The following is a 22,722-nucleotide window of genomic DNA, read 5'->3' on the forward strand; positions in this document are numbered from 1 at the left end:
GAAGGAATGAATAATCTTAATTTTTCCGTGTTCAAAAAATGGCTTAAAATATGTACATTAAATATAAAAACCTCAAATAGTATAATAGTCACCTAGCTTGACAATTTTTTGTAAAACCAGATTTTGCTAAAAGCAACATGCAACATCCAATACAAACCAATATTCTGAGATAATCCAGGAAGTTTCACTAGAGTTTCAGGCTCTGTTTGCCCATGGTCTGCCTTCTATTACAGATAGGTAGCAGTGCAGCAAATGTCTTGTTATGGCATAACAAAGGGCATCCAATTTCTCCTGTCATGTTTCCTTACCACTCTCTATGCTGCCATCCCATCACTGAGCCAATGCCTTGTATTTTAGGATTTGTTATATCAGGACTTCTATACTGATACTACGTTCTTTATGAGATAGGAAACCAGTTTGAATGCTGTAAGAAAGACCAAGATAATAATGACTTAAAAATAAAAGATTATTTCTGTCTCACATAACAGGCCTGGAGTGAGAAGGCCAGGGCTAATATGCCATTGCATGGTGTCAGGGACTCTTGTTCCTTCTATGTTGTGGCTATGACATTCCTACTGTGTGGCTTTAATCTCATGGTCTAACTTGGCTCTTGCCGTTCTCACATTATATCTAAAGTTCGGCTAGTAGTAAGGGAAGAAATGGATAGGGAGGGCCAGTTGTTTTGCTTTTAAAGCATGACCTAGAAGTTTCCCACTCGCACTTCTGGAAAAAACTTAGTCATGGCCACAACTAGATATAAGAAAGGATAGCCATGGGTCTAGCCACAAACTGGTTTCTATTACTAAAGAAGGAGAAGGCAGTGAATATTGGGGAACCATCAGCAGCTTCTGCTTTACCCTCCTTGCTTAGTTCCTCAGAGGCCTTGCAGTCTCTGGCTGCCTATGTCCACAGAATAGTGCATCATTACATGGTTGTATTGTATTTGTAACCTATGGACAAAGTGGTAAAACGGTGCTGGTGGCAGAATTGGAAAGTGCACCTGGAATAGCCCTTAAGTCCTGGTGATTTGGCTTACTAAAGGGAGTTTGTATAATCCTATAATTATGTTGGAATTACAGTGTGATATTGATGGGTTTCTATGAGGCTTGATAGCATTGCACCCTAGATGATTGAATACCATGACCCTGGAAACTTGAGATTCATAGTTATTAAGTATTCTTTATCCTAATAATGTACTGGCACACTTTGCTGAGAACATAGCCTTTAAGTGTATTGTTGTAAACCCTATGTTGTGTAATCTTTTTGTGTCAGGTATTCATTTTGCCACGTCTCAAACTTATAACAAATTTGCTTATGATTACTCTTACATGTTTATTTTACTTAATAGTTTTAGAATAAGCTTGAGCATTTTGAACAGTATGTGGGTAATAATATCAGGATTCTGTATATCAGGCAAAAGCAACTCCATTTTAGATGCTAATCTGCTATGTTGGCTCCTGATTAACTCCAGTTTATCTACTGTTTCTTGTATAACAGCAGATAATTATGGTAAATCTTGCCCTTAGGTCAAACAGCCTTGGTGGTATTGTACTTCAATTGTCCTGTACATCCCATCTGAACCACCCTTCCCTTATGCTCTGTAAGCCCTAGGTCTGGGGGTAATGGTGTGGAGATCCACCATCTTGTCTCAACAATGGAGACATAAACATGGCTTCTGCTTGTAAGTCCCTACTAAATGTTTCTGAGAAACTGGATGTGTCAGACTCTTTTTTGGCCTCTCAGCTTCCTCAAACTTTGGGAATAGGTTTGCATAGACCTGCCCACTGAGAAATAGATTCCATTATATTTTTGATTAGATAGGGAGACTAATAGTCCCCCAAAGATATCCACATCCTAATTCTTAAAACCTGTGAATATGTTGAAGCAGAAGATGTAAAAAGAAAAACAAGTTTTCCTGTACTAGGCTGACCCACTCTAAGACCCAGGGAAGGGCAGGGCTCTGTTGAGGCTTTGGTAGCATTATCTGCAGAGCCAGGTCCCAGAAGGGATGGGCTTCAGAGTCTCTCCCTCCCATCCCAAAGCAAGGTTGGGAAAAACAAGTTTTTCTCATTCAGCTTCCCCCTTCCCCCTTACTATTCTTAAAATTATCTTTGAAAGTTTTGTAAGTGCCTGTTTTTCCCTTCTGTGCAGCACAGCAAAGGTCACAACATATGCCTGAGTTGCAACACCTGGCTTGAGTTGTAAAACCTGTCACTGTTTGATAAACTGCCTTTGTTCTGCTTCTGTAAGCTTGATTGCCCGCCCTGTAGGTTTTGCACCATTTAGTGAAGTGTATATTCAAGCTAGCCAATACCCTTTCAGGTACATGTATAAGAGTCAAGCCCTGTCTTTGTTCGGGGCTCAGCCTTTGGAAGTTAATCCGCTGGGCAGGTAGCCACCTAAATAAAATCCTCCTGTTCTATCCATTGGTCTCTCCTGTCCCTTAATTCCCACAACAATGTTGCCTTTTCCAGATATGACCAGGGTATGGCCTTTGAGATGGAGAGACTATCCTGGATTACATGGGTAGGCCCAATCTAATGTCATTGGTCCTCAAAAGTGGAAGAGGGAGGCAGAAGAGTGGGTCAAAGATGGGACAGGAAAACTTGACCCTCTGCTGTGGCTTTGAAGATAGAGGAAGAGGGCTACAAGGAATGTGGGCAGCCTTAAAAACCTGGAATAAGCAAAGGAACAGATTCTCCCCTGGAGCCTCCAGGAAGGAACATGCTCCTGCTCTACCTTGGGATTAGCTCAATGAGACCAGCATTGGACATCTGGACTACAGACTATAAGATGATATATTTTTGTTTTTTAAAGCCACTTTATTATAGCAGCAATAAGAAAATGATACATAGACAACTGACATTCTTTTAAATATAAAGTCATCCCATCTAGAGACAGTGTTTTTTCCTTCTATTTATATGAATTTTATTTTATATTCCTTAGTGACATTTTAAATTGCCTTTCTGCAGATCATGCTTTTGTTAAATTGTGAATTTGCATTTTAAAGCACAAAGTGGATCATACCACTCTCTTCCTCAGTTGGTTTCTGTGGCTTTCAAGTCTACTGAATAATCACTGAAATCCTCAGCATGGCATTTGAGAACCTTCATGATTAGGTTCTTCCTCTCTTTCTAGGCTTATCCTCTGCTACATTCCACAATATGCTCACCCCATTGGCCTATTGAACAAGTCCATGATGACTTTGCTCATGACGGGAATTATCAGATAAAAAGCGTTAGATAAAAAATACAGGACACTGTATTAAATTTGTATTACTTCTAACAGGGAATAATTTTTTAGTGTAAGTATGGTCCATGCAATATTTTCCCCTTTTCTCAATGTATATATGACAGGCAATTAGAAATTACTCATATTCATTTGATTCCCTGTATTATTATTTGCTTAAATCCAGCAACACTACCCATGATCTTTATGAGGTTTCTCTTCTCCATTCTCTGACTACACATATCCTTCAGGACTCAGTCAAATACCAACTTTAACATAAGCTCTTTTGCCTCTTTACTGTCTTCATAGAGTTCGTAGATTGAATGTCTTTCACATTGCAAGCTAACTGAGCATTTATTTTTCTCCATTTGTCCATAATGCCTGATATCTATTCAGTGCTCAGTAAATGTTTGCTGATCCTTTTGTAGTTCAGAATCATGATGATTGGGTTTTCATGCTCATGTGTGAGATGTGCCTCCCTCAAACCTTGTTATGACATCAGCACATTACCCATATGATGTGAGGAAAAATAAATAAATAAACATTTGTGGAATAAATGAATAAATGGTGGCAATAAATTATTATGAGTTGAAGTAAGTATCGTGATGGATGTTATCGGTAAACTAAGATAGACTTTATAAAAAGTTGTTTTAAAGCTAAGGTAGTATAAATATTCTTTCATAAGTAACATGGCTTGGTGTTTGTCTTTAAAACATATAATCAGATGAAAGCTCCATATAAAATTGGTAATTGCATCAACTAAATGTTAGGGGGTTATGCCAACAGAGAGTTAGGAAACCAAAACCGAAAGTGTTCCTATTCTGAAGCTGTAGATATCCGTCCTTCAAAGACATTTGCACAGTGCCTAAGACTCTAGGAGATGAACTCTCAGGTTTAAACACGGATGTAGATACTAATACTTTCTCCTTTTGGATATGTCAAGATGTAATCTCCTATAAAAATTTTGCAATTATTTCCTTGAGTTCATTTCTCCCTTTAAAGTCCAGCATGATTGACATCATAGACATCTGCTAGGAATTGTGCTCCAGGAGAACTACAATTACTTAGGTTAATGCTGATAAAGTTTCCTCTGAGCATCACCTAACTCAGGACAGAGCCAACTTACTGTTACAATTAGTGACATCAATGTGTTTACGATCCTTCATCATTTCAACTCCCACTTTGGACCTTCAAAAAAAAAAAAATAGAACAATAAATTAGCCTGCTCTCTGCCCATGTAACACAGGTGAATCATCTGCTTGTGAGTGAAGGAAAATTTTTAGTTTTCTATAACCGGAAGCTGTTATAATTGTTGTAAATTTTAGATATATTCAGTATTGTAAATGAGTGAGGATTTTGGAAGACTTTCTACCCTGCTGAGAGCACCTGAAGTCCAAAGCAGCTCTACCGATCTGCCACATGTAATCAGTGTGTCCTGGAATTTTAGATTCAAAATATTTATCTAATTTACAAGTTCTCTTCTCTCTTTCTGCTTCCACATCTCCTATTCAAGTTTGCAGAATAGTTTCCTTGGATTACTGTGAGCCTCTAATTGGTCATGCAAGTCTCAGTTTTATCCCACCTAAATTTTTCAATCCGACTGCCAGAGCACCCTTTCTCATTGCAAATCCAACTGCACTACTGCTTACATCCCTTTATTGTCTCCCCATCATGTACCCAAGGAATCCAGCCTTTTTGGGTGGCAGGTAGACCTTTTATCAGAAGGCCTCTGCTTCATTTTTAATCCACATTTCCTGCTATGATTACCTTTGACTTTTCTGACAAACTTGCTTTCTGAAGATCATAAGCTTTATGAAGGAAGGTAATGTGTGTGTCTGGTCCATTGCTGTATCCTTAATATCTATCAAAGTGACTGGCAGAAAGTAGTGTTGAATCCGATGTGTTAATAAATGTACCTTACATTTCTTTCCTCCAATTGATGAAAGATCACTCTTCCTGCTTGAAAGCTCTTACTCACACTTTGTTTCAAACCTCTGTATATGGCCATGAAAGTGGAGGAAGGAAGAAAGGGATTAAGGGGAGAATGAGGACCCAGGTGCCAAGTATAACAGATATAAGTGGTACCTGATTTCCTGCTATAGATGTCTCTCCAGGTGCCATCCTGAGAAGAGAAAGGATCAGCATGTTTTCATCCTTACTAGGATTTAGGCAGAAGGATGGTTGATGGGTAGGAAGAGATTTGATGAGATGTACCATCAGAGATAAAAGGGAGGGAACAGAAACTTAACTGTGCTTTTACTTTTCAGAAGGGAGCTAGGGACTATAGATCAGGAGCCAAAACTTGGATAATGAGGTAAGATTCTGGAATGCATGTTATTTTGTCATGTTTGGTGCCTACTCTTAGCATATTTTTTTTGAGAGCTTATGGAAAAAAGACTCTAAACTTGACTTTGAAAACTGCTAGAAAGGGATTGCTGTGAACCTAGCATTCTACTCTGTCACCAAGCTGAGGAAAAATAAATCTTCGTGGGGGAAAATAAAAGGGCACTGGCAGAATTGAAAGAGAAAAGGAAATGGACTGAGCCTCTGAGACTTCTGCAAAGTTAGCAAATGAGCAAAAGTCTCTGGAACTGATAGATGTCTTAGGGCTTGGCTCACAGTTCTGGGATTTGTGATAACAGATAGTTATCCTTTGCAAATCCTCAAAGTGGCCGATGAAGCGACCCTGATGGTTCATTCTAATCAACAAAGTGGTTTTCAGGTTAGTGGATAACAGGGAAACCAGGAAGTGAGCCTCTGTGAGTTGGGGGAGAAAAGCATGGCATTGCCACAGCCATGCTTGATAGAGGAAACATGCTTCCACCCCGGTTTGTGGAGGCCTGTTGAACCAGGGGTTTGCAGGAATCACTAGGCCACAACATGAGGAGTAAGAAGGACTCCTCCACCCTGAGAGGTATATACTGAGGAATATCCGATCATGGGATCAACTGGAGAAAACCAGTAGGAATTGGCTTTTTAGAAAGATCACTCAGTGTAGACAATGGATTAGAGAGGGTATGACTGCTGGGAGAGAGACCAGTTGGGAAGCTGGTATGGGTAATCTAGATGAGATGATGATGGTCTGAACTTGAATAGCAGCACTGTGCATGGGGGGAATGGATCAACGCAAAGATATTTAAGGGGCAAAATTAACAAAATATGATACGGGAGGTGAAGGAGCATGGATGTTATCATACACTTATCAAGGAATCTTTTTTTCAGTGGAACATCTGTGAACACATAGAAGAACGGTTATAGCAAAACACATGACTGAATGGGACAATATAGTGAAAATGCAAACTTTGGCCTAGAGTGGTGAGTAGAGGCCCCAAGAAGACACCACATGTCTTACCTTGAGTACAGGAGGCCTCTGAGTCATGCTCAATGTTGCAATGGGCAATGTAGCTCTGACTGGGGCACTTCTCAGGGGATACTTCTCAGTATACATGAAAAGTATACTCACCTGTGGAAAAGGCTGTTTTCCTTGTCTGTAAGATAAGATACCTCTCTATTCCGGGTGGTCATGTAGGTCAGAGCCTCACAGGGCATGTGTTGAGGCTTCATACAATAGAAGGCTTTTTTGTCTCTGTCATCCAGATATTCACAGAGTTCAGCACTTGAGTTTAGGGTCAGGCCACATTCAGTGAAGGCATGAGAGGTGCCATTAACAAATTTGCCTTTGAAAATAATTTTATCATAGCCTTGGTTCCTTGCCCTCCAGAGAGCCGACGCCCCTTCACTGGGGTGGATGAGCAGCAGAGACAGGGAGACCTGGCCCTCCCAGAACAGAGTGAAGCTGACCAGGTAGGTGCCGTTGTTGAAGTCAGTCACCTTTCCCGAAGCACCTGCCATCAGTGCTGGGGAGGACATCCTGGCCCTCAGGAAATCCCCACCATATTGCTTCCTCTGCCCCAAGTGGTCCCTCACCTCCAGTAGGATGTCCAGCTGGTCTCCCCTGCAGTACGTATCTCGAGGGTTGAGGATGGTGGCTGTGCTGTGTGTGGCACTGGTGGTGGTGTTCACGTGGGTGAAAGGTCTGGGTGGGATCTGCTGATCTAGTTTCTCTATGATTTCCTTTATTCTGAGTTCAGTCTCTGTTAGTGGCTTTAATGGTATCAGTGATGTTTTAGGGAATAAGGACTTTGCGGAGTTGTTCCAGTAATGGACGGAGATGGATAAATTTAGAGCAGACCAAAGCTGAAATGACAAGGATTGTGATATACTATGAAATTAACCTGTCTAATCATTTTTACTTATTATGAGTTTGAATATTTGTTTACAGTGAATATTTGTATAATTGAATTCAATTTGTTACCAAATTGAACATTTGGTAACAAAGTGGCATAATAAACCAAAAGAGAAGAGAAACAAGGAAATGAGATATTATGATGATGATGATATAATATTATTATATATTATTATCAATATTATTTAAATAGTGACAATTTTGTATAAAATGTAAACATTTACGCTTTTACCTCAATATTTTAGAGAATGTCTGAACAGTTGTAGATATATTCAATCCAAAATATATAGCTCAGAGAATAATTATGAGCAATAAACTGGTGATGATAAGTTTACTCTTTCTTTTCATATATGCCTTACATCCAGTAACATCTGTACCTTTTAGTCATGCCTAGTAGTCTTTTTCTCTCCAGCTGTATCATAGTTCAAGCCACCGTCATTTATCTCCTGGATTATAGTGGCCACCTCAGGGATGATGACTGTCTTCAGGCTTCAAGGAAGACAGTCCTGCTTTCTCTCCATTTAATTTCCTCTTCTGTTGCTAAACCAGTCCTTTTTAAAGCAAAACTCTATTTGTGTCATCTCCCGACTTAACCCCCTTCAATGGCTTCTTGTAAGTCTTGGTAAAATCCATTTGTAATATGGCTTTTTCTGTGGCCTATTTTCAACTCTAGTTCTTGCTACTCTCTTCTTTGCTTTTGATGTCTTGATAAGACTTCTTTTATTTTTAGGAGCTGACCTTCCTGTCTTTCAGCTCTTGCTCTTTACTAATACTTTCTCCTCTTCCTGGATTGCTGAGTGTCCTCCGAATTCCCCCAAACCACCTAAACATCTCTTAACTTCTACCTTAGAAATCACTACAACCTCAGAGGTCACTTATGCTTTTGGCACTATACAGTGTTTTATAAGCACTCAAATTTCAGTGATTTTCCAATCTTGCTGGTAGTCAGAAACACCTGCCAAGCTTTTTTAAAAATATGCACTCTTAGGCTTCAGTCTAGATCAGCTGATTCATAATCACTACATTGTGTTGTCCAGGAGTATGTTTTCCAAAAGCCTCAAAAGCAATCTTAGGATCAGATAGATTTGAGAAGAATGATTATAGACCAGTAGTTGTCAACCCCTCTCACACTTTAGAACACATATAAAGCTTTGAAAAAAATTCAGGCCTGGCTGCACTGCACCCCAGCATTGGGCAATAAAACCCTTGTGATTGGTAACAAACTGGCAGAGTAAGCCAAAGGACAGGAGAAACAAGACAATGAGATATCATTTAAAAAAGATGAACAGAACCCACGTTGAAGTTTTGAAAAAACCTTGGCAAAGCCAAAAGACAAATCATTGGCAATGCCAACCAGAAATAGAGATGCAAATAAATGAAATTCCCCCAAAAGAACCTTTTGGTTCTCTGGAAAATATATATCTGGAAAATATAAAAAACTTACATTATAAAATAGATAAAAATACAATATAAAAATAGAATAGAAAATAATCATGTAATATATAACAGTAAGAATAAGAATATAATCATCATGATGATGAACGTTTTTCTGTTTTTCCCACCTCCGCAAGTCACAGGCTGAGATGCTTTTATTGGTGAGTACAGACATCCCTAACTTATATAACAAGGAAAAACAAACCAATTAATTTTATAAGAATGGAATATATTTTATACTAAAACTAGGTAATTATGATACAAGAAAAGTACAGGCCCATTTTATTCATGGAGATGACTTTTAAATTCTCTGTCTCTTTCTCTCAGTGTGTATGTGCATATATGCAAATACATATAAAAGTATATAAGTAGATTAGATAAATATATACAGGTGTGTGTGCGTTTGTTATGGTTGATTATGGGTGAATTCAGGGTTGTAAAAATGGTTCTAGAATGAAAAATCTTGTAGTATAACTTATATATTAATGAATTAAAGACAAAATCTCATGATTTTTCACTGTTCTCAGACTTATCTGATTGGACTGCAGTTGCAATAAAAGGATTTGATGTATTTCAGCATTTACTTAGCATTACAATTCAGTAATAGGAAACCTTAAACATTTTAAAAGTCAAGGAGACAAGGATGTTAGCCACCATTAACTGAATTAATGTTCAACATAATGTTAGAAGTCCTGAACAATAAAACAAAACAAACAAACAAAAATCCAAGGTATGAGAATGATGGGGGAGAAACAGACTTTTTTCCCCCTTCTTTTCTTTATTTTTTATAGGTGTTGTGACTGTCTACAAAGAAACCAGAGTTAGCAAATTATTAGTATTAAGATAGCAAGAAGCTGAATACAAAACAAACTCACAAACTCAAAAGCATTTAAATTATAGAAAATACAATTGAGAGGGGTGGAGCCAAGATGGCCAAATACGAACAGCTCCAGTCTACAGTTCCCAGCGTGAGTGACACAGAAGACGGGTGATTTCTACATTTCCAACTGAGGTACTTGGTTCATCTCACGGGGAGTGCCGGACAGTGGGTGCAGGACAGCGGGTGCAGCACACCGTGCATGAGCTGAAGCAGGGCGAGGCATCGCCTCACCCGGGAAGCACAAGGGGTCAGGGAATTTCCTTTCCTAGTCAAAGAAAGGGGTGACAGATGGCACCTGGAAAATTGGGTCACTCCTACCCTAATACTACGGTTTTCCAATGGTCTGCACAAATGGCACACCAGGAGATTATATCCTGCACATGGCTCGGAGGGTCCTACGCCCACGGAGCCTTGCTCATTGCTAGCACAGCAGTCTGAGATCAAACTGCAAGGTGGCAGCAAGGCTGGGGGAGGGGCACCCACCATTGCTCAGGCTTGAGTAGGTAAACAAAGCGCCCGGGAAGCTTGAACTGGGTGGAGCCCACCACAGCTCAAGGAGGCATGCCTGCCTCTTTAGGCTCCACCTCTGGGGGCAGGGCACAGACAAACAAAAGACAGCAATAACCTCTGCAGACTTAAATGTCCCTGTCTGACAGCTTTGAAGAGAGTAGTGGTTCTCCCAGCACGCAGCTTGAGATCTGAGAATGGGCAGACTGCCTCCTCAAGTGGGTCCCTGACCCCCAAGTAGCCTAACTGGGAGGCACCCCCCAGTAGGGGCAGACTGACACCTCACACGGCCAGGTACTCCTCTGAGACAAAACTTGCAGAGGAACGATCAGGCAGCAGCATTTGCGGTTCACCAATATCCGCTGTTCTGCAGCCACCGCTGCTGATACCCAGGCAAACAAGGTCTGGAGTGGACCTCCAGTAAACTCCAACAGACCTGCAGCTGAGGGTTCTGACTGTTAGAAGGAAAACTAACAAACAGAAAGGACATCCACACCCAAAACCCATCTGTACATCACCATCATCAAAGACCAAAGGTAGATAAAACCACAAAGATGGGGAAAAAACAGAGCAGAAAAACCAGAAACTCTAAAAATCAGAGTGCCTCTTCTCCTCCAAAGGAACGCAGCTCCTCACCAGCAACAGAACAAAGCTGGACGGAGAATGACTTTGACGAGTTGAGAGAGGAAGGGTTCAGAAGATCAAACTACTCCAAGCTAAAGGAAGAAGTTCGAACCAATGGCAAAGAAGTTAAAAACTTTGAAAAAAAATTAGACGAATGGATAACTAGAATAATCAAAGCAGAGAAGTCCTTAAAGGACCTAATGGAGCTGAAAACCACAGCATGAGAGCTACATGACGAATGCACAAGCCTCAGTAACCGATGTGATCAACTGGAAGAAAGGGTATCAGCAATGGAAGACGAAATGAATGAAATGAAGCATGAGGAGAAGTTTGGAGAAAAAAGAATAAAAAGAAACAAAGCCGCCAAGAAATATGGGACTATGTGAAAAGACCAAATCTACATCTAATTGGTGTACCTGAAAGTGACGAGGAGAATGGAACCAAGTTGGAAAACACTCTGCAGGATATTATCCAGGAGAACTTCCCCAATCTAGCAAGGCAGGCCAACATTCAAATTCAGGAAATACAGAGAACACCACAAAGATACTCCTAGAGAAGAGCAACTCCAAGACACATAATTGTCAAATTCACCAAAGTTTAAATGAAGGAAAAAATGTTAAGGGCAGCCAGAGAGAAAGGTCGGGTTACCCACAAAGGGAAGTCCATCAGACTAACAGCTGATCTCTCGGCAGAAACTCTACAAGCCAGAAGATACTGGGGGCCAATATTCAACATTCTTAAAGAAAAGAATTTTCAACCCAGAATTTCATATCCAGCCAAACTAAGCTTCATAAGTGAAGGAGAAATAAAATACTTTACAGCCAAGCAAATGCTGAGAGATTTTGTCACCACCAGGCCTGCCCTAAAAGAGCTCCTGAAGGAAGCACTAAACATGGAAAGGAACAACCGGTACCAGCCACTGCAAAAACAAGCCAAATTGTAAAGAATATCAAGGCTAGGAAGAAACTGCATCAACTAATGAGCAAAATAACCAGCTAACATCATAATGACAGGATCAAATTCACACATAACAATACTAACCGTAAATGTAAATGGGCTAAATGCTCCAGTTAAGAGGCACAGACTGGCAAATTGGATAAAGACTCAAGACCCATCAGTGTGCTGTATTCAGGAAACCCATCTCACGTGCAGAGACATACATAGGCTCAAAATAAAGGGATGGAGGAAGATCTACCAAGCAAATGGAAAACAAAAAAGGGCAGGGGTTGCAATCCTAGTCTCGGATAAAACAGACTTTAAACCAACAAAGATCAAAAGAGACAAAGAAGGCCATTACATAATGGTAAAGGGATCAATTCAACAAGAAGAACTAACTATCCTAAATATATATGCACCCAATACAGGAGCACCTAGATTCATAAAGCAAGTCCTTAGTGACCTACAAAGAGACTCAGACTCCCACACAATAATAATGGGAGACTTTAACACCCCACTGTAAACATTAGACAGATCAACGAGACAGAAAGTTAACAACGATATACAGGAATTGAACTCAGCTCTGCACCAAGTGGACCTAATAGACATCTACAGAACTCTCCACCCCAAATCAACAGAATATACATTCTTTTCAGCACCACGCCAAACCTATTCCAAAATTGACCACATAGTTGGAAGTAAAGCACTCCTCAGCAAATGTAAAAGAACAGAAATTATAACAAACTGTCTCTCAGACCACAGAACAATCAAACTAGAACTCAGGATTAAGAAACTCACTCAAAACCACTCAACTACATGGAAACTGAACAACCTGCTCCTGAATGACTACCTGGTACATAACGAAATGAAGGCAGAAATAAAGATGTTGTTTGAAACCAGTGAGAACAAAGACGCAACATACCAGAATCTCTGGGACACATTCAAAGGAGTGTGTAGAGGGAAATTTATAGCACTAAATGCCCACAAGAGAAAGCAGGAAAGATCAAAAATTGACACCCTAACATCACAATTAAAAGAACTAGAGAAGCAAGAGCAAACACATTCAAAAGCTAGCAGAAGGCAAGAAATAACTAAGATCAGAGCAGAACTGAAGGAAATAGAGACAAAAAACCGTTCAAAAAAATCAATGAATCCAGGAGCTGGTTTTTTGAAAAGATCAACAAAATTGATAGACTGCTAGCAAGACTAATATAGAAGAAAAGAGAGAAGAATCAAATAGTCACAATAAAAAATGAGAAAGGGGATATCACCACTGATCCCACAGAAATACAAACTACCATCAGAGAATATTATAATCACCTCTATGCAAATAAACTAGAAAATCTAGAAGAAATGGATAAATTCCTTGACACATATACTCTCCCAAGACTAAACCAGGAAGAAGTTGAATCTCTGAATAGACCAATAACAGGCTCTGAAATTGAGACAATAATTAATAGCTTACCAACCAAAAAAAGTCCAGGCCCAGATGGATTCACAGCCGAATTCTACCAGAGGTACAAGGAGGAGCTGGTACCATTCCATCTGAAACTATTCCAATCAATAGAAAAAGAGGGAATCCTCCCTAACTCATTTTATGAGGCCAGCATCATCCTGATACCAAAGCCTGGCAGAGACACAACAAAAAAAGAGAATTTTAGACCAATATCCCTGACGAACATCGATGCAAAAATCCTCAATAAAATACTGGCAAACCGAATCCAGCAACCCATCAAAAAGCTTATCCACCATGATCAAATGGGCTTCAACCCTGGGATGCAAGGCTGGTTCAACATACGCAAATCAATAAACATAATCCAGCATATAAACCCGACCAAAGACAAAAACTACATGATTATCTCAATAGATGCAGAAAAGGCCTTTGACAAAATTCAACAACCCTTCATGCTAAAAACTCTCAATAAATTAGGTATTGATGGGACATATCTCAAAATAATAAGAGCTATCTATGACAACCCCACAGCCAATATCATACTGAATGGACAAAAACTGGGAGCATTCTCTTTGAAAACTGGCAAAAGACAGGGATGCTGTCTCTCATCACTCCTATTCAACATAGTGTTGGAAGTTCTGGCCAGGAAAATGAGGCAGGAGAAGGGGATAAAGGGCATTCAATTAGGAAAAGAGGAAGTCAAATTGTCCCTGTTTGCAGATGACATGATTGTATATCTAGAAAACCCCATCGTCTCAGCCCAAAATCTCGTTAAGCTGATAGGCAACTTCAGCAAAGTCTCAGGATACAAAATCAATGTGCAAAAATCACAAGCATTCTTATACACCAATAACAGACAAACAGAGAGCCAAATCATGAGTGAACTCCCATTCACAATTGCTTTAAAGAGAATAAAATACCTAGGAATCCAACTTACAAGGGATGTGAAGGACCTCTTCAAGGAGAACTACAAACCACTGCCCAATGAAATAAAAGAGGATACAAACAAATGGAAGAACATTCCATGCTCATGGGTAGGAAGAATCAATATCATGAAAATGGCCATACTGCCCAAGGTAATTTATAGATTCAATGCCATCCCCATCAAGCTACCAATGACTTTCTTCACAGAATTGGAAAAAACTGCTTTAAAGTTCATATGGAATCAAAAAGCCCGCATTCCCAAGTCAATCCTAAGCCAAAAGAACAAAGCTGGAGGCATCACACTACCTGACTTCAAACTATACTACAAGGCTACAGTAACCAAAACAGCATGGTACTGGTACCAAAACAGAGATATAGACCAATGGAACAGAACAGAGCCCTCAGAAATAATGCCACATATCTACAACTATCTGATATTTGAGAAACCTGAGAAAAAGAAGAAATGGGGAAAGGATTCCCTATTTAATAAATGGTGCTGGGAAAACTGGCTAGCCATATGTAGAAAGCTGAAACTGGATGCCTTCCTTACAGCTTATACAAAAATTAATTCAAGATGGATTAAAGACTTAAATGTTAGACCTAAAACCATAAAAACCCTAGAAGAAAACCTAGGCAATACCATTCAGGACATAGGCATGGGCAAGGACTTCATGTCCAAAACACCAAAAGCAATGGCAACAAAAGCCAAAATTGACAGATGGGATCTAATTAAACTAAAGAGCTTCTGCACAGCAAAAGAAACCACCATCAGAGTGAACAGGCAACCTACAGAATGGGAGAAAATTTTCACAACCTACTCATCTGACGAAGGGCTAATATCCAGAATCTACAATGAACTCTAACAAATTTATAAGAAAAAAACAAACAACCCCATCAAAAAGTGGGCAAAGGATATGAACAGACACTTCTCAAAAGAAGACATTTATTTATGCAGCCAAAAAACACATGAAAAGATGCTCATCATCACTGGCCATCAGAGAAATGCAAACCAAAACCACAATGAGATATCATCTCACACCAGTTAGAAGGGTGATCATTAAAGAGTCAGGAAACAACAGGTGCTGGAGAGGATGTGGAGAAATAGGAACACTTTTACACTGTTGGTGGGACTGTAAACTAGTTCAACCATTGTGGAAGTCAGTGTGGTGATTCCTCAGGGATCTAGAACTAGAAATACCATTTGACCCAGCCATCCCATTACTGGGTATATACCCAAAGGATTATAAATCATGCTGCTATAAAGACACATGCACATGTGTGTTTACTGAGGCACTATTCACAATAGCAAAGACTTGGAACCAACCCAAATGTCCAACAATGATAGACTGGATTGAGAAAATGTGGCACATATACACCATGGAATACTATGCAGCCATAAAAATTGATGAGTTCATGTCCTTTTTAGGGACTTGGAAGAAGCTGGAAACTATCATTCTGAGCAAACTATCGCAAGGACAAAAAACCAAATACCTCATGTTCTCACTCATAGATGGGAACTGAACAATGAGAACACGTGGACACAGGAAGGGGAACATCACACACTGGGGACTGTTGTGGGGTCGGGGGAGGGGGGAGGGATAGCATTAGGAGATATACCTAATGCTAGATGACGAGTTAATGGGTGCAGCACACCAACATGGCACATGTATACATACGTAACAAACCTGCACATTGTGCACATGTGCCCTAAAACTTAAAGTATAATAATAATAATAATAAAAAAAAGAAAATACAGTTGAAGAAGCTCTGTCCTTAATGGAGGTATTTTGAAAACTCTTTTAAGGATATTTTTTAAAGGTCTGAATGAATGGAAAGATGTAGCACTTTGAAATGTGGTAAGGCTTAATATGATAAAGTTGTTAATTCTGTCTCAAAAAAATTAAAAATTTTATGTATTTCTAGTTAAATTCTTAAGGTGGGAGATGGAATCTGATTAACTGATTCTAAAATTTTAGGGAATATAATCATCTATAAATAGGAACTATTTAAAAAATACTAGCCCTAGTGTAAATTATTGAAATAAAATAGAATTGTAAAGTGCAATATTAGTCAAATAAACCAGTCAAAAGAAGTAGATACCTTAGAAGCAGACTTGAAGTTTATTATAGGTTAATAGTAACATCAGAAATCAGAAAATTATATTTAGTAAATTGTATCAAGAAAATGGTTTCACTATATTGAAAAAAACCCAAAGGTTCCTATCACACACTACATACTAAAGGTCCAAATGCATTAAAGACCTTAATACGAATATTGTAACTAAAAGTTCAATATAAAGAAATTTATAATTTCCTTATGACCTCACATCAGTAAGTATTTCTCAAATAAGACCTCCAAAGCGATTCTCCTGCCTCAGCCGCCTGAATAGCTGGGATTACAGACACCTGCCATCATGCCCGACTAATTTTTTCTATTTTTAGTAGAGATGGGGTTTCACCATGTTGGCCAGGCTGGCCTCAAACTCCTGACCTCAAGTGATCTGCCTGCCTTGGCCTCCCAAAGTGCTGGGATTACGGTGTGAGCCACCGTGCCCGGTCGATAAATTCAATTTGTTTAGGAGACTGGATAAGTTAAACTTTGTATAGTCATAGAATGAAATACATGCAATTCTCAGACATCATGAACTACATTTACATATAGCAACATGATTAGATTACAAAAAGCAATTTTGAATGAAAAAATAAAATATGTAAATTAAAATAAATACAAACACTAACTCATAACTATATATCTTCCTAGTCCACATATATACATAAATACATGTATTGAATAAGAATTGAAACACTGAGAAATAACTAGTATGGAATGGGTGCGTATGGGAAAAGAGGAAGGAGAGTATGGATGGGAAATAATTTTTTTTTAAGTATAACAAAAGAGTTCTGTTTCAATATGACCAAGTAACTTGTGACTCTCTTTCAGATCGCAATGTTCAACTCTGAACGAAATGCCAAAAACAAGTACCTGAAGGCTAAAGACAGTGAACAAAAGCAGGCAAGTTTTGGTGGGAAGATGAAACTTGGAAGAAGGTGCCATTAAGAAGAGGTAAGTTTCCTGTTTTTGATGTGTTAGCCTGAGGGCAGTCCACTAACAGAGTAGCTAAAACACAATAGAAAGCCATCTTTTTTATTTTTATTTTTATTTTTTGGCTTGAACAACCTGAGAGCAGAGTCTGCAGCAGCACAGTCACTGGAAGGAGGGGGAAATCCCAGAACAGAGACAGAGAAGGTCATGCCGCAATTTCTGAGTATAAACTTTGCTTAGATCTCTAGCTGACCCCTGAGGCACACCTATGGGGTAGACACAAAGCAATCTGCAGCTAGTCAGAACTCAACTGAGATGTGATTTACTTATAACCACAGGTTGGGTCAGTTTGCAGTTTGAGTTGAACCAAGTTAATCGATTGCCTGCCACAGCAAAAACATCGACACTATTCTGAGGAGTAAAACGGAATCCGTGGTTTCCACAACATAACAGTCACAATTCAAAATTACTCAGCATAGGAGGAACCAGAAAAAGGCAGTCCTTTGCAAAAGATAAGACAATTAATGGAAGCCAACCCTGAGATAACATAGATGTTGGCCTGATCAGACAAGGACTATGAAACAGCTATTATAACTATGCTCAATGAGGTAAAAGAAAATATGTTGTAATGAATGGAAAGATAAGAAATCTCAGCAAGGATGGAGAAATATTTAGAAATGTCGATGAAAAGAGTCAAACTCTGTAAAATATTTGAATAGATTTATTCTGAGCCAAATATGAGCGACCATGACACGTGACATAGCCATCAGGAGGTCCTGAGAACATGTGCCCAAGGTGGTTGGGGTTCAGCTTGGTTATATACATTTTGGGGAGGCATGAGACATCAATCAAATACATTTGAAAAATACATTGGTTTGTTCCAGAAAGGCAGGACAATTTGAAGTGGGGGGGATGGTGCTTCCAGGCTATAGGTAAATTTAATCATTTCTGGTTGACAATTGGTTGAGTTTGTATAAAGACCTGAGATTAATAGAAGAATTTGAGCAAGATAAAAAATCAGAGCTTAGTCCTCAGAAAGAACCAAACAAATTTTACAGAAGAACCAAACAATATCTGAGATAAAAATATATCTCTTAATTCACTATGCTAAACTGCCTCCCTGCTTCTCAATGTTTATCTGTTAGATCAAGTTTATGTTTATCAATTGTGTTTAGACCTTATCTCCATTTACTAAGTTAAGGTCTTTTTGATTTATAAGTTTCTGAAAGAGGCATAATAGAAATTCCCACTATGGCTGTGGCTATATCAATTTTAGCTTGTAATTCTGACTGTTCCCACTTGTATGTTGAGATTTTTTGCTAGGGCCATTCACATTTATGATTATTATATCTGCTTTGTAAATTGTTCCTTATGTAGCATCTCACTTTATCCTTATTTATGTCTTTTCTTAAATTCTATTTTCTTTACTTTTTAACATCAATATTTTGTCAAAATTTGTAGAGTAAAATGTTTAAGAAAATCAATGAAAGAAAATATGAGCCAGAAATTTTATAAGAAGACAAGCTGACCTTTAATTATAAGAGTCACAGGCAAGTTCTAATGAAAACATTAGAATTCAGGGACTATTTTGCCCAGATCGTTCCTAAGGAATCTACTAAACAGCATGAACATTAAGCAACCAACATAATTGAAAAGTTTGATATGAGGATTTATGGTAAGGATGAATCATATTTATTTACAGAAATAAGTCTAAATTATGCTTACAAGGAATAGAGAATAGTATGCAATGGTTGTGTGCTCTGACAATGTAGATACAGTACAACTATAAAAAATTGGTGGGGGAGTGGGGAGAGCTACGAAAAGTAGAATTAGCTTGTCATTTGCCTTATAGTTATTAACTGAAGTAAAAGGACATTACTTCAAATCAGATGTTGAGGAAAAGGGAGAGTTGGGGCAAAAGAGGTTTATAGTTACTTTCATTATTGCTCATTAGAGGGAAGCAATAGTCATTTACCAAGAAAAAAAGTAAAGAAGAGTTATATAATGGATTAAAATAAACATAATCATTAGAACAAAAATATAAACCTCACTAAATCACAGTAAAAAACAAGCAAATAAACTAGACCCTATGAAGACATGAATATATATGATTATAACACAAAACAATATGTCATACTGACACCAAACATATTTACCACATCAATAAATATAAATTAGCTTATCTCACCAATTAAAGTATATTTTCAGGTCAGGTAAAGTGGCTTATGCCTATAATCCCAGCACTTTGGGAGGTTGAGGCAGGAGGATCACTTGAGGCCAGGAGTTTGAGACCAGCCTGGGCAAATATGGCAAGACTGTCTCTACAAAATACATAAAGAAATCACTTTGGGAGGCTGAGGCAGGCGGATCAGTTGAGGTCAGGAGTTTGAGGCCAGCCTGGCCAACATGGTGAAACTCTGTGTTTACTAAAAATACAAAAATTAGTTGGGCATGGTGGCGGGCAGCTGTAATCCCATCTACTCAGGAGGCTGAGGCAGGAGAATTGCTTGAACCTGGGAGGCAGAGGTTGCAGTGAGCCAAGATTGCACCATTGCATTCCATGCACTCCAGCCTGGGCAACAGAGCAAGACTCTAATTATATATAATTATATATATTATATATTAGCTAGATGTGGTGGTGTGTGCCTATAGCCCCAGCCACTCAGGAGGCTGAGGCAGGAAGATGACTTGAGCCCAGAGAGCCATGTTTGTGCCACTGCACTCCAGCCTAGGGTACAGAGTGAGACCCTGTTTAAAAAAAAAAAAATCTTTTTAGATTGGTTAACAAAGCCAAATCACTGTGGCTTACATAAGAGACATACTTATGGCACAGCTTCAGAAAGATTTTTTAACAAAGAAGAACGGTACTTAATAATGAGAGATTAAACACTTCCCCAAGATTGGAACCAGTCAAGAATGTTCTCTTTCGCCACTCCTATTCAACAATGTAGTGGAAGTCCTAGCTAGTACAATAAAACAAGAAGGAAAAATAAGAGACGTACATATTGGAAAGGAAAAAGTAAAGCTGGTTTTATTAACAAATTACATGACTGTCTATGTAGAATCTACCCAAAGAATCTATAGAAAATTCTTGGAAGTACTAAGTAAATATAGCAAGGTTTCAGGACACAAGGTCAATATATAAAATTTAATTGTTTTCCTATATACTAGCAATGAACAATTGGAATTTGAAATTACAAAAAAGAAAACCATTTACAATAGCACCAAAAAAGTGAAGCACTTAAGTATAAATCTAACAAAATATATACAGGATCTGTATGTAGAAAGCTGTGAAACATTAATGGAAGAAATTTTAAAAAATCTAAATAAATGGAGAGAGATTCCATGTTCATGGATTGGACAGACTAAATATTGTTAGGATGTCAGTTCTTCCCAACTTGACTTATTGATTCAATACCATTTCAATAAAAATCCCAGCAATTTTTTTGTAGCAATCAACAAACTGACTGAAATTTTATATGGAAAGGTAAAGGAACCAAAATAACCTAATTCTGAGAAAGAAGAACAAAATGGGAAGAATCTCATTGTCCCGCTTCAAGGCTTACTACAAAGCTGCCGTTATCAAGACAATGCAGTGTTGGTGAAAGAATGAACACATTAATCAAGGGAACATAACAGAAAGCCAATAAACAAATGCATACAAATATTATCAACTGATTTTGGACATAGGCACAAAGGCAATTTGATGGAAAAATGAGTCTTTTCAGCAAATAGTGCTGAAACAATTAGACATTCATACATAAAAAAATGAGCCTAGACACAGACCTCACAATTGACAGAAAAGTTAACTCTAAATGGATCACAGACCTAAATAAATATAAAATCTAAAATTTCTGGAAGAAAACACACATGAAAATCTGTGTGAACTTGAGCTGTTGATGAGGTTTTAGAAATAATATAAAAAGCACAATCCATGAAAGAAAAACCTGATAAGTTAGATTTTATTAAAAATTAAAGCTTCTGCCCTGTGAAAGACACTGTTAAGAGGATGCAGAGATAAGCCATAGAGTGTGAGAATATATTTTAAAAACACTCAGGTAAAGGACTTCATCTAGAATATACAAAGAACTCTTAAAACTCAATAATAAGAGAAAACAATTTTAAAATGTGCAAAAGATCTGAATGGACACCTCATCAAAGAAGAGACACACATTACAACTAAATATATAAAAAAGACACTCAATTTTATTCGTCAGGGAGACAAATTAAAACAGCAATGAAATACTAATACATATCAATTAGAATGGCTAAAATTTAAAAAAAAACCTGACAATACCAGTTGCTGGTAAGAATGTAGAGCAGTAGGATTCTCACTCATTGCTGGTGGGAATCCAAAATGGCACAGGTACTTTGAAAGACACTTTGATAATATCTTATAAAGCTAAACATAGTCTTACCATTCAATATAGCAGTTTTTCTCCTGTATACATATCTAGTTGATTTGAATGCTTATGTCCACACAAATACCTGCACATGAATGTTTATAGCAGCTTTGATCATAGTTGCCCAAAACTGGAAGCAACCAAGAGGTCTTCAGTAGGTGAATATAGATAAACAAATTGTAGTACATTGATACAGTGGGACAATATTTAGCAATAAGAAAAATGAGCTATCAATCCATGCAACAACATAGGTGAATCTTAAATGCATAATGCTAAGAGAAAGAAGCCCATCTGAAAAGGCTATGCACTGTATGACTGCATTACTATGACATTCTGGAAAAAGGTGGTTCTATAGAGATCAAAAACCAATCAATGGTTGCCAGAGATTTGGGGAGGGGAGAAAGTTGAATAGGTGAAGCAGAGGGGGACTTTTTAGGTCAGTGAAATTACTGTTTATGATACTGTTGTGTATACATGAAACTGCAAAAGCTCATTGAATCTTATAACACAAAGAGTGAATCTTTTTTTTTTTTTTTGAGACAGATTCTTGCCCTGTCGCCAGGCTGGAGTGCAGTGGCGTGATCTCGGCTCACTGTAACGTCCGCCTTTCAGGTTCAAGCGATTCTCCTGCCTTAGCCTCCCAAGTAGCTGGGACTACAGGGGCACACCACCACGCCCAGCTAATTTTTGTATTTTTTTAATAGAGATGGAATTTCACCATGTTGGCCAGGATGGTCTCGATAGCTTGACTTTGCGATCCACCCACCTCGGCCTCCCAAAGTGCTGGGATTACAGGCATGAGCCACTGCCCCTGGCTGAGTGAATCTTAATGTATGCAAAATTAAAAAATCAATAAGGAGATTGAGGGACTAAAGGGTAGAACACAGTGTTTTAACTGTATTACAAGTTTAACTGTATTACAAATGTATGACATAACCTTGCTGGATAAAAGTGCTGACCTAAGCTGCTTTGGAAATTAATAGAGTCTGTAAGGCGAAAGACAAAAAGAACTGCGTATAAGCACTGTACTCTCAGTTAACAATTC

General features: G+C 38.5%; 1 protein-coding gene, 1 long non-coding RNA gene and 1 other non-coding gene across 3 annotated transcripts in view; 2 read left to right on the top strand and 1 right to left on the bottom strand.

The window, feature by feature from the left end:
* Window positions 1–22,722, bottom strand: part of NXPE1 (neurexophilin and PC-esterase domain family member 1) — a 30,548-nt gene that overhangs the window by 2,825 nt on the left and 5,001 nt on the right. Inside the window, 2 exon segments of the mRNA XM_063693535.1 lie at window positions 4,355–4,416; window positions 6,692–7,425. Coding sequence (XP_063549605.1) covers window positions 4,355–4,416; window positions 6,692–7,425 — 796 coding nt within the window.
* On the top strand, window positions 3,645–3,748 carry LOC115936394 (small nucleolar RNA U13). Its single transcript, XR_004071884.1, has one exon. It is a non-coding gene; the product is annotated as a small nucleolar RNA U13 (small nucleolar RNA).
* On the top strand, window positions 5,273–18,380 carry LOC129525558 (uncharacterized). Its single transcript, XR_008669947.2, has 3 exons — window positions 5,273–5,542; window positions 6,451–6,543; window positions 17,173–18,380. It is a non-coding gene; the product is annotated as an uncharacterized lncRNA (long non-coding RNA).

The sequence above is a fragment of the Gorilla gorilla genome, chromosome 9, assembly GCF_029281585.2.
Source record: "Gorilla gorilla gorilla isolate KB3781 chromosome 9, NHGRI_mGorGor1-v2.1_pri, whole genome shotgun sequence".
Taxonomy (NCBI): domain Eukaryota; kingdom Metazoa; phylum Chordata; class Mammalia; order Primates; family Hominidae; genus Gorilla; species Gorilla gorilla.